The 13,326-nt window shown below is 42.0% G+C and overlaps 1 protein-coding gene across 1 annotated transcript; it reads right to left on the bottom strand.

Annotated features, from left to right (window-relative positions):
• Window positions 1-6,236: 6,236 nt before the first annotated feature.
• On the bottom strand, window positions 6,237-10,720 carry LOC112032051 (binding partner of ACD11 1). Its single transcript, XM_024064751.2, has 5 exons — window positions 10,700-10,720; window positions 10,418-10,605; window positions 8,650-8,725; window positions 7,014-7,127; window positions 6,237-6,900 (listed from the first exon to the last, which is right to left on the bottom strand). Exons 2-5 carry the CDS (start codon window positions 10,534-10,536, stop codon window positions 6,475-6,477), a joined length of 735 nt encoding a protein of 244 aa, XP_023920519.1. The 5' UTR covers window positions 10,537-10,605; window positions 10,700-10,720; the 3' UTR covers window positions 6,237-6,474.
• Between the last annotated feature and the right edge of the window lie 2,606 nt (window positions 10,721-13,326).

Below are 13,326 nucleotides of genomic sequence, written 5' to 3' on the forward strand. Positions count from 1 at the left end.
AAAAAAAAAAAAAAAAAAAAAAAAACTACCAAACAGACGTTGCAGAAAGATAAAAGTTCAAAGCAGATGATCCAACAGAAACAAAAAAGAAAAAACTGCGCATTACTTTATTAAACAAAAAATTACAATGTACAATCAGAGGCTCAGGCAGGCGTGTTTTAAGACTATTCCTACAAGCTAGTTCTACAATCAGAGGCCCAGGTGTACCTGTCCTAAAACTAGCTAGAGGGAAGTGTCAACCCGTACTCTTATTGGCATCAAGAGAATGGGAGAACTTCACAGTAAGATGGGGGAAGGGGGCTGAGGCTGGCTCGCTTCAAGGCCACCAACAACTCCTTTCTCGGTGCGGCGGAGCTTGAACAAAGCGAGGAGCAGATGCAGGGGCACCGGGATGCCCTCCCCTGTGATGTTCCCTTGATTCTCTCCAATCCTCACGAGCGTTGGCCGTTGGAGACGGCAACACTTGGGCACCAGCCATAACACGAGTTCGCACGTCTCCTCCGTCGGGGGTGCGCTCCGGGGAGAGACATTAGGTACTTCAGCGACATCCCTCCTGGCCACCGCGTACGGCACTGTCAATGTTACGCCTAGACTCTGCCGCGCTGGAAGCCCAGTGGGGGCTGCAGTTACAATGGCTCTTGACACGGATGTCCTCACACCCACCCAAAGCCGCCCCATATCTGCCAACTCCGGTCACAATTCCGGCGGGATTATTAAAGGGGCTTGGGGAGTTGAAAAGGCGTGTTTTTCTGTTTGTGTTGGGAAGTTCATGGAGTATGGAGAAACCATCCCCCCGGAAGGCCTTATATAAAGGATGAAGGTTAGTGAGAATTAATCCACACAGAATTCGAAAAGAGAATTATCAGCAGTGCTAATCACGAAGCTACCAAATTCCAAGGGGACCGTAGACCACTGGATTTGTATTAATTCACGAGGACATTAATGAAGGCGCGCCTCGTACACCGAAACGTCAAGCGCAGAGCGCGAACGGCCAAGGGACGCCTCGTAAATGAAAAAGATGGGGGACTCGAGCTGGAAGCGAGGTCAACGCCACGTGTAAGATCATAGTCCGACCCAAGGAGGAATCGTCTCCAATAAAACGGTCCGAGGACAAACCCCTTCATACAGAGAAATGAAAGCGTTAGACAGAACCAAGGCACTGCATGGTCCTCGGACTCAGGCCTATGGGGAAACTAACCGCTCTGCTATACCTGGGTACTAGACAGAACCAAGGTATTGCATGGTCCTCGGACTCAAACCTATGGGGAAACTAGATACTTACAGAGAAATGAAAGCGTTAGACAGAACCAAGGCACTGCATGGTCCTCGGACTCAGGCCTATGGGGAAACTAACCGCTCCGCTATACCTGGGTACTAGACAGAACCAAGGTATTGCATGATCCTCGGACTCAAACCTCTGGGGAAACTAGATACTTACAGAGAAATGAAAGCGTTAGACAGAACCAAGGCACTACATGGTCCTCGGACTCAAGCCTATGGGGAAACTAACCGCTCAACTATACCTGGGTGCTAAACAGAATAGGGGCATTGCATGGTCCTCGGACTCAGGTTTATGGGGAGACTTAACTACAAAATATCTCAAGTTAGGAAAGGATCAAGCCCCACCTAGCCCTTGAGACGCAAGAGAGCTGCCCATGCATATGTTCTCTCTCCTTATCATCGTTACTGGCGCAATTGGCCGACATACAATTCAAGCTAAAATCGTACAGAAAAAAAAAAAAAAAAAAGGAAAAGCAGGTAGCGTGTACACAAATAAGCATGTCAAATAAATATAAAGAGAAATTAAATTCGCATGACAACAATGAGTTCGTAAAAGTTGCATGGCAAGAGCCACAGTACATAGAGTAAAAGCACAACCAAATAAAATGAAAACGTGAAAGTAGGACGAGCCGAGACGCCGGGAAGTCTACTCCTTCTGCTCAGGCTGGACAGGGGCAACCCCTGACCCCTCCGAGCCCTGGCCTAAGGGGACGGCCTGCAAGGGTACGGCGAGAACAGCTGCCTCCTCGGTGGTAGGGGTCGGATCATCGGAAGGGACCTCCACTATCTTTTGGGGCACCCCCTCGCTCGAATGCTCCACCTGTTCAGCTGCCCCCACCTCTTCAACAATTTCCCCAGCCTTAGCGCCATCAAGGGCGGCCTCGCGGATTGCAGGGGGGTAGTACACGCTTTCTGCCTTCCATAGGTCAGACGTGGCCTCTACCCCAGCCTATTTGAGGGCCTCAGCCCAGACCTAGGAACAGTATCGCCTACACACCCCCGAGACTTGAGCCTTGTAGAGGGCCTCTACCGCAGCCATCCCATCAGCATAGGCTGCGGTCTCAGCCTCCTTCTTAGCACTCTCGGCCATCTCCCTGCCATGGTCAGCCTCGTCCTTAGCCCGCCGAGCCTGGTCTCTGGCCCATTCTGCCTCCCTCTGGGCCCCCTCGGCCTTTGTCACCTTAGCCTGCAGATCAGCGATCAGATCCCTCGCGGTCTGCAGTTGCTCCTCCGTCTCGTCTAGGCGCCTCGTCTGCTTATTGGCCTGGTTCTGGGCACCCTCAAGACCGGACAGGGCACTGTCCCGCTCCCTGGTCGCCACCTTCAAATCCTCTTGGGCCTTGGCGAGGTTAGCCTCGGAATTCCTCAGAGCCCGGGTAGCCTGAAAGCGCCAATCGCGCTCCCGTTTGAGGGCCTCCTTCTGGTCGTTTGCCGCCCGCTCCAACATAAAGATAACTTGGACAACCTGCCAGAATAACCAATATGCTATAAGCCCAATAAAAGGAAAAGAGTGGGAGAAGAGTTGAGGTTGTAGCCCTTACCATCCCCACATATCGCTTGAGGCTGAGGAAGACCTGTTCGCTCGTCAAAGAGTTAAGCTCAGCCATGTCTGCCGGGAGCAGCAGGCTCCTCTCCAGCGCATCGGCCACGCGCGCACCTTCGCCCTCATTGAAGTCTCTGAAGGAGGCATTATCCCTCAAGGGCTCCCCACGGAGCATCGGGGCTGGGAGCCAGGCCTGGGCCTAGGAAGAGGTGGTGTCGGCGACCTGCCTCTCCTAGCTCTTATCGCCTATTTTAAGCTGCTTGAACGGCCGCAGAGTAGTGTCCTCCTCCTGCGAGGACACCGTCTTATCCTCCACAGGCCTTTTACCCTTATCCTTCTTCTTCTTGGGGCCAGCAGGCACAGACCTAGAAGGCGAGCACGTCTGAGAAGGAAAAGAAGGGAGCTTCTGCCGAGCGGAAGTCGACCTAGTCTTTGGAGGTGGAGTGGGAAGTTTCTGTTGGGACTCCCCCAGCTGGCCCTCAATCAGGTCCAGTAAGCTGGTGGTGGGCTTCCTCTTGTAACCCATTCTCGGCCGAAGAGGGGCTTTTAAAGCAAGGAGGTCTGCTTTGGTCAAATTGGGATCACCCAAGTCCCCGGGAGGGTCCTCGGACTGATCAAGCAGAGCGAAAACGTCAAACGCGTCCCCTTCCCCCTCTAGAGCTTCCTCGGCGGCCTCGGCGAACGGTTGGGAAGAGGAGGGGACGGCTAGTGTGACAGCTTCCTGGTCGGAAGGCTCCTCGGGGAACGAAAATTCGTCCTCGGTCACAGTAATCCTCTGAAGCCGAGGATCGTTGGCTCGGATGACGTGCTTTGGAATTGGGAACGACTTCTGGGTAGGTTTATACCCCAAAATTATATGGGCAGCCCTAACCTGATTGTCGTCCTCGTTTACATACACCGACGCCCTCAGCACCTTCTGCAAATCTTCCCGGTCGACCAGATGGAAGTGACGCTCAAAAGCGTGCGGGTCTGCAAACGAAAAGCACCACCGCGTTAGTAAAAAAAAAAAGGGAAAAGAAAAAAGACGAGAACTTGAAACCCCTTCTGTTTCCCACTGCCCCACCTGGTATTCCCTCTATTGTTGGGCAGTGAAGGCCATCGTGCCACTCCCTTGACACGATGAGGAAATCCTCGTTGAACCCCTTGTTGGACTCGGGGAGGCACTGAATGAGCCGCACCCTGTCGTCTCTCGTCTTCAGGTAATACGACTTGCCTTTAAGATACTGAAGGCTGTAACACCAGTTCACGTCGTGGTGGGTTAACCTCAGCCCCATCTTCTCGTTCAGGGCGTCCACACAGCCCAGAATCCTAAAGACGTTTATCCCACACTGGGTGGGGGCCAACCGGAAGTGCGTGAGGTAATCCCTCATCACCGGCCCTATGGGGATCGTCATCCCCCCTTCAAGGAAGGCGACAATGGGCATTACTACCTCGCCCTCCTGTCTGTGTATGTGTCAATCCCCGTCCTCACAATATCTCAGACCTACATTGCCGGGAATTCGATAGTCGGTGATGAATTTCTCCATTGCCTCCTCAGTATCGACATATTTCTTAAACCTACCCATCCCGGTTGACGCCTAAAAGAACTAAGAAAGAACAGGCGAAGTAGAAGAAAGAGTAGAGAGAGAGCTCAGAGAGGGATAGAGCGACTTACTGAAAAGATGAGGAGCTACTCGGACAGGTTTTTTTTGTGCTGGAGGTGCTAGCGAGAGTGGCTGAACTCAGGAGGAGCGCACGAGAATTCTTGATTACAAATGGGAAACAGGAAGAAGCGGTTCGTACGGGTATTTATACCCCAAATTGAGGAACCATGCGGGCTTTCCCGCCCATAAATGCGAGACGAACCTCCACCGTTGGATAGGTAACGCCTCATTAGACGTGGGGAGCACAGAGCCGCTGGAATTTAATGATGGGCACGTTACGTGCTCCGCAACATCAGCGACGTGCCTTGGGCAGATGAATGGACCCCAGTACTGACCGGGGGGGGGGTAAAGCTGAGGATGTCAAAATCCTTCTCCCCGCCCGAGAATGCGTGCAACAAGATTTTGAGGGGCTATTGTGGGGCCAGAGTATTGGGTAGCCTTGGCCCACTCCAAGCCAGGCCTAAATGACTCACGCCGAGGATGCACGATGGGTTCGAGGATGACCCTGTCCTTGGGCGTCCAAGACCTCGGAAAAACACGAGGACCACCCTACCAAAGGACTCCTGGAATATCCGAGGAGGAAAGGACCCAATGTCACGCGTTGACAACAGAAGCACGAAGAAGGAGCAAGCCCTGGGTGAACTATCACCTCGACATTGAATACGCTCACCTAACCCTTTTGGCCGCATTAATAGGGATGTAACCCCTTGACAGAGCAACATCGATTAGGGTGAAGCACTGGAGCATAGATATGGCCTCTGATGGGACAGACGGTCAGGAGGGAGACCAATAGATGATCAACAGGAGGAGGAAGAGATGGATATATAATAGATGTGAGCAAAATGTATATGGGGGGGAAAAAGGAGCAAAAGGGGAAGAAAAAACCTCCTCGGCCATGGGCTGAGGAGCATCCCCAGTTGTAAACTGTTCTTAATATTCTTCAATAAAAGGAAAGTAGTTCATGCTTCATGAACGCCGGCGGGTGCCTAAACTTTCGATTCACTCTCTACAAATTCATTGTTCTGGATTCGTTGGGCCTTTAACCCATACCCTTTGGGCTGGGGCTACAAAAACAGACCCTACAAGACCCATTAATATTTTATTCAGAAAAAAAATTAAAAATAAGTTCCACAACATTATTCACACATTTAAAAATTATTTTACTACAGTATTTTCAATTTTCAACAAAATAAGCAATATTCAAATATAGTCATAGTCTCATTCCACATTCGCATGAAATGGTTTTTTTTTTTTTTTGAGTTGAAATGATTATATTGGAATTGGAAAATTCTGGTTTAAGTTGGTGGACGAATTAGAAGAAGAGAACAGTCAACAATTGCGTGACTTGTTCCTCAAAAAAAAAAAATTTGTGTGACTTGAGATTAGTTTTATTTGCCATAATTTCCAACTTTATTCAACTTAAAAACTTTTTAAATGTTTTAATATTTTTATAAATATAATTGTACTTTTATCAGAATTATTTTTTAAGCCCTATAAACTATATTTTTTTAGCCCAATAGAATAAAATCAGAAGGAATAGATCAAGAAAACTATGCTCCTTCATCAACACAGATTAAGAAAGCACATTTGCTCAACCAAAAAAAAGAAAAAGAAAAAGAAAAAAAAAGAAAGCACAAAACTAGAAAATAATATTACCTCTAGAGCTCATGATTTCTTTAGTCTAATGCACCATAATCTAAATGAGGTATTTATCAATATATATGTATATTGGTCATGTCATGTTGTGTGCGCGGAAGATACACGTTAGAAACAGCAAAAAGGCACAAGCCTTATTATACATTATTCCTAAATCCGCATGGGAAGAGAAACAAAAACCAAGATCACACTAGGTACTGATACACAACTTTATGATGTATCTTTCTTTGTCCTCTTTTGGTTAACTGATTATAGCGAGTATTCTATAGTTGCATATTTGCATAAATGTTGTAAGCTATTAATATACACAAGACTAGAAGAAACAAACCATATTTGAGTTAACCAAAAGCATCAGTGCTGAACACCGTGACCACCCAAGTCAGCTGCAGCTTTAGATGCTCGATTTAAAGCATCCGAGACCCAAAGAGCTCCTTTCGAGAAGTAGCTACTGTTTACTGCAGTGTGTGCAGCTGCTGCAGCCATTCTTCCTGTTGCTGATGCGGCCAACTTGGTCATCTCTGAGATATGGTACCTTTCATCCACAGATTTAGCAACTCCAACCCCTGCACATATCTTATCAGCGAGGCCAAATCTCTCACTGAGCTCAGCTACCCTGGCTGTTGCAGTTGCTGAGACTTGATGAGACCTGTCAAAGGCTTTGGCCTTGCTTAATGCGTCTTTACCAAGATCATATCCCTTGGCTAACATGGTTATAACTACTTCCTGAGCCATAGTTACTGCCTCTCCAGTGCTGGGGAATTGGGTTCTTTGTGAAGACTGTCAAGGTAGAAAGAAAATATTTAGCTTCAGTGATTAAGAAAAATAGATCATTATGCAACAAGCTACGATCATTAGAACAACTAGAGGACACAAAAGAGTGAAGGACATACAGTTGAACTAGTTTCCTCTTCATGGCTATGTGAAGGTCTGCTCCAAAAACCAAATTCATCTTCACATTGCCCCCAGCGCGTTATGCATACACGTTGATCCAAAATTGTGGCACCCTAAAAGAAAAAGAAAAAAAAAAGAAAAAGTATAAACCAAGTATCACATAATTGCCACACAAAAGGACAAGGAAAACCAAACAAATATTAGAAACCTAACTATGAAAAAAAAAATTCTTGAATGAGTAAACCTATTGATAAAGAAAACTCAGATCAAATGAACAAATAGGATAATTAAGGAATATCACTAGAATTCCGGTATAGGGTAGCAGGAAAGTGAATAAATTAAGACATGCTTTAGCTAATACCATTAATGCCATAATTATAGATGTTGCCACTGAAGGCATGCATTTTATATATATATTTGATAATGTAGGGAACCATTCTAAAGAAGAGCCCTTTGGAACCACCTCTAGCCATTAAAATAGAGTCATCCTTCTTCATAAAAATTTACATCTATTACTTCAGTGCTCTTCCTGTTTCCCTTTTTTCTTTTTTTGGTGGGGGTAGGGGGGCAAGCTAAAGTCGTCATACCATGCTGGCAATCAGCCCAAGACATCTGTCAGGAAGTAGGATTTGTACATTCTTACTGCAAACTGAAAAGAAACTATCTTCCAAAAGAATATCTTTACCATTGCTATCTTTAGTTCAGGCATAATTCCACCATCAACAGCTTTTTAGCGCAAATCCTAGCTTTATAGTATTGGCAATCTATATTTACTTTTGCAAGTTCACTCCAATTTTAATGGGATGACAAGAGGCAAGCAATAAGCTCTTATGGTTCCTAAAAGGTTCCTAGTGATCTATGCACGTTGGGGGAGAGAAGTGCTTACAAATTCTGCCAAAAACCCGTTAATATACTTATTGAGGACACCACTTTAACTGAAAATCTTAAGCCAATGGATTAGGCCCAACTATGTACATCAACTGCTCTTTTTCTCTTATTTTTTTCCTTGAAGTGACATTCACAATAAATCTCCCACTCATGTATAAATCTCTACTGAATTGACCTAACTCCCCCCTCACGTGTTCAGTCATTTTCAAATCCAGAGGCAACTTGCTCCAATAGTCACACTCTCAACAAAGCCATACCAAATGTACCAAGAACAAGACATTCAAGTGGAACCTGAACCATCATATCAGATATCAATTTGTTGAGGGAGTGAAATGCTTATGAAGTCCACCAAGAGCCCATTGATATGCATGTTTGTACATTACTCCAATCCAAAAGGTTCAGTGTATGGATTTGAAACCAACAATATATAGCAACCATTCATTTCTTTACTTTCCCCAAATGTGAGACTGAATAAATACACGTGCTCTCGAACAATGGAGAATAGCTAAAAGAGCTCCAATGTGATTTTTTTTTCTTTTTTCTTTTCTTTTATTGCTAAGTTATGCACAAACCCAATGTAATAATTTTTAGCTTTATAAAGTTGAAGATGAGTTCATGTAAGCACAATTCTTGGTCAATCACCATATATAGAGATTCATGAAATATAACTGCCTATATTACCAAAGATTCTAGCTTTGTGCCTAACAGATTATCACTTTTCTAGCAAAAAGTTTCACCAATACTCACACTGAGCAAGCAAGCAGTTTCTTGAGAATAAGCATCTTTGAATGTCACATAGGCAGTACAGGCATCTTCACCGGATCTGTTTTCACCAAAATAAAAAATATAAGGGTTAATCATATACAAGAATCAGAGGATATGCGAGGGCACTATACAGAAAAATCATAAGGTGCCAAGGAAATTAACAAAATACCTCCGTTACTACTTTCTGGTAATTAAAAAGAAAAATGTAATGCCAAGCCATCTGGAGCTGACTATAATCCACTTACCAACAAGAATTAATAATAACTATTTGGTTTAAAATTATTTGTGTATAACAACACTTGAACATTCAGTTCAAGTACTGTAAAATACAATAGTATGGACTACCAATCACCATGTGTTTATGACGATGCTTGGACATCCCATGAAGATTGAAAGAGTCCATCCTCTTCAACCCAACATTTGAATGCAACTTAATGGCTTATGCCATAATATGAAGAAAACTCCCTAAGCAACAAAAGAACTAAAAAGGGATTTCTAAGTTAATATCCACAACAACCTTATGTCCAAAAGAACCTATAAAATTCTTTTTTTTCAAAACCCAGCTCTGAAACAAAATGGACTCAGTCAGCTCCAACAGGATACGAAAACAGACTGTGTAAATTAAATTATACACTACCTAAGTTATTACTTATTAGTCTCATAGTATAAGGTAAAGTAAATCAATTTCCAACAAACAAACATACCAATCACAAGAGTGAAACTAATCATAGGAATAGAATCTCTGCCTGAGTAGATGATTGAAGGACCAAAACTGAACACAATGTAAAAACAAAAGAAAGAGGCAAATTGTGTTAAAATAATGGTTAAATGATTGACTTCACCATTTCCTGATAGCTTAAGGTTTTAGGACAACAGGAAATTTATCGTGTTATCAAAGCAAGTGGCCCTAAGTTTGAACCACGTCTCCACTCTATCTCCTACCTAAAAAATTAAAAAAAAAAAAAAAAAAAATCCCACATCCAAGGCACTGCTAAAGAAAGGGAAAGTAGCCCATATGTGAGGGAGAGTATTATGATAATAGTTAAATTATAAAGTTCACCATTTCCTAACAACTTAAGCTCTGGGGACAACTAGTAATTTATCAAATTGTGGGTATGTTTAACTAATTCCCACCATTAGAACAACCAAACCTAAAAGCTTGAGCTATTTAATGGAGCAATCCAACTAGTACATAAACTAGTTACCAAACTCCACATCTAACCAACATTAGACTCTCCAACACCCACACCCATGTCCATGCACCCAACAAGAGGAACCAACAAACAAACAAATAAACCAGGCTCCAATACTATGTTGGAGCATCCAAACTAACAGCTTAAGCTATTAGGTATTAAATGATTAAATTTACCGTATCCCATTAGCTTAAATCGGTATTTTAACAAGGTGAAAGACCCACAACCCAATTTATTGCAAACTCAAGTTTTGCACACAAACTCGATTAATTAGATTTGCCCCATGATTTTTCGGAGGGCTTTCCACGTAAATTTGATGCTTTCTTGTGTGGTTTCTTCTATTGGAACTCGCATAATTTCATTATCTTCACCACTGCTTGGAGTCAATTCAATTTAAATTCACACACATAAACAGAAGTTTAGCCCAACAAAATAGTGCCACAGGCGCACAACAAAAAACATATATACGAAACAAACATCGAAAACAACAAACCCAACATGAAAACAAAAAAACTAAGACTAAAATTCAAGTTCATCCCCCCAAAAAAAAACACTACCTGACGATTTCGACATGGTCAATAGCACCAGAGAAAGCGAAGAAATCAAACACGTCTTTGTCAGTGGCTTCCGGTGACAGTCCCGTAACTTCTATAGAATATCCACCGCTACTACTCATGTTTTCCAAACTCTCATCAAAGTTAACAAAAACAACTTCGTACCCAAGTTGTTTCTACTACTTTCAAACCTGGGATGATAAAAAAAAACAAGTTCAAAACATATCATCAGAAAGCACATATACACAATTATAGACAACAAGGAATTTTCACAAATAACGGAACTTGATTTTGAAGAAATCATTGATTTTTTTTTTTTTTTTTTTTTTTTTTACGTCCTAATAGCTGATATATATATATATATATATATATAATTTCATATTTCTGTTTCTTTTTAAATTGACGAGAAACAAACACCACGACAACAAAAACGGATCACAGATCAGATTTTAAAAAAAATGTATAATGATGGAGTTATTACTTACTATTAATTAATTAAATAACTAAGTAAGAAAGTGACAGAGCAATTGATAAAATAATAATAATAATAAGAACGAGATTAACCTCTTATAATTATCGGGACAGCTGGGACGCGCAAACTGGAGAGCAGGGCCTCTCAGAGACAAGCTATCGCTCTTCAAAGCAGCCATTTCTTTGCAAGTGAGATTTAATCAAAACCCGGATTCGACCCGAATAGAAAGGAGGGAAATAGATTTCAAATGAGATTAGAAGAAGCAAAAACAAAAATGTGGACAACTGGGAGTGGTAGTGATGAAGAAAATAATGGTGACAAAGAGAGATTGGTTGAGAGAGTTAAAAGAGGTTAGCGCGGTGGACCCTGGCTTCGCCGTCGCCGGAGGAGGAGGAGGAGGGTTGATTGTGGCTGTGGAGAAACAACAATGAGCGGTGGCTTTCAGTTTAGAGGCGGCTGGGTTTTTTTCACAATAAAGAGACCTTTTTGTAGTTTGAGGCGGGGCTGTGTGGGGAGACTGAAGTCAACAATTGAATGGCTTTTGTGCTGATGCGTGTCACTTTTAGCAGACGTGTATTGATTAAGATGTTTATACGTATTTGGAAATGTAATTTATCACCAATAGTTGGAATATGATAGTAGCCAGAGTCTAGGAGTAGAACTTTTTTTTTTTTTTTTTTGGCGAAAAGCACATTTTAGTCCCTACATTTTTAGGCGATTTCTATTTTAGTCCCTAAATTTTATTTTTACCGCTTTTAGTCCCTATCCTGAAAAACGGTTCCGTTTTGGTCCTTGCCGTTACATCAAAAACGGATATTGTTGACGTGACAAACGTCAATAATAAATAATATTTGTTTAATGTCCACGTGGCCTAATTAATAATAAAAAAATATTTTTTGACATTAAAAAATACCACGTCAGCATATAAATTTTAAAAAAATAATTTCTCAATTTAACAAAATAAAAAACAGAATTAAAAATTAAAAAGTAACACAAAAAAAAATTAAAATCCAAAAAATATATCAATTTAGATCTGTATTCATCTTCAACAAGAACACTAAGGAACACAAACCCAGATTTTAGACATAAGATCACATGCCCAGATTTTCTCATATTTTCTTGCCCTTTCTTGTCAACCAAACGTAAGAACACAAACACAAACACAAATCGATCTCCAGCAAGAACACAAACACAAAACCAACAGCAGATCTTCTTAGATTTTCTCAAACCAAAAAACTCAAATTTTCTCAAACCACAAAACCCAGATATACAAAATCACAACTCAAACCCAGATTTTCTCATTTTTCCGAGAAACCAACACAAAATCAACTTAAACCAAACACAAACTGATCTCCAGCAAGAACACAAACATAAACCCAACAATAGATCTAGAGCAAACCCATAAATTTCAGAACTAGAAAAATTTGAAACAAACAAAGACCATTAGAGCAAAATCCCTTCAAACCCATATGAAACTGAGAACCCAAACCCATGTAAAACTAAAACCATGATCGAAGATTTGAGATTTTGAACCTAAGAAGCCGAGTCGTCAAGTGGAGGTGTCGAAGTCTTCGATTTCAGCGTGGTTGGCCGCCTTCACTGGTCCATCGAAGATCTGAGATTTTGAACCTAAGAAGCCGAGTCTTCAAGTGGAGGTGTCGAAGTCTTCGATTTCAGCGTGGTTGGCCGCCTTCACTGGTCCATAAAGCTCCATCGTTGAAGAGAGCCCAAGTTTGAGATTCGATCTAGACGAAGTCCCATTCTCAAGCACTCAATCAGTTAAGGAAAATAGAAAGATCAAAGACCCATAAATCCATAAACCCGAACCAACCACCAAAAAACACTCCTGAACATGGCCGTCGCCATTGTTGCGTTTTAGCTGAACAGAGAGAGAAAGAAATGGCCGAAGCTGATGGGTGTTTTTCTTTCTTTTTTTTTTTTTTTTTTTTTTCGAAACTGTGTTTTTTCTTTCTTTGTTCTTGGATCTGGAATTATGTTCATTTTGATCTTCTTCAAGGTATACTTTGATCTTAGGGTTTGGTTTTTTTTTTTTTTTAAATTTCTGGGTTTATGTAATTTCTTGTTGTTCTTGTTCAATCAAACTTAGATCTCAATTCATAAAATTTTTAATTTTTTATTCTGTTTTTAATTTTTTTTATTTAGTTAAAATTAATAAATTATTTTTTTTAATTTATATGCTGACGTGGCATTTTTTAATGTCAAAAAATATTTTTTTATTATTAATTAGGCCACGTGGACATTAAACAAATATTATTTATTATCGCCGTTTGTCACGTCAGCAATATCCGTTTCTGATGTAACGGCAAGGACCAAAACGGAACCGTTTTTCAGGATAGGGACTAAAAGCGGTAAAAATAAAATTTAGGGACTAAAATAGAAATCGCCTAAAAATGTAGGGACTAAAATGTGCTTTTCGCCT

The sequence above is a fragment of the Quercus suber genome, unplaced genomic scaffold, assembly GCF_002906115.3.
Source record: "Quercus suber isolate HL8 unplaced genomic scaffold, Cork oak 2.0 scaffold_519, whole genome shotgun sequence".
NCBI lineage: Eukaryota > Viridiplantae > Streptophyta > Magnoliopsida > Fagales > Fagaceae > Quercus > Quercus suber.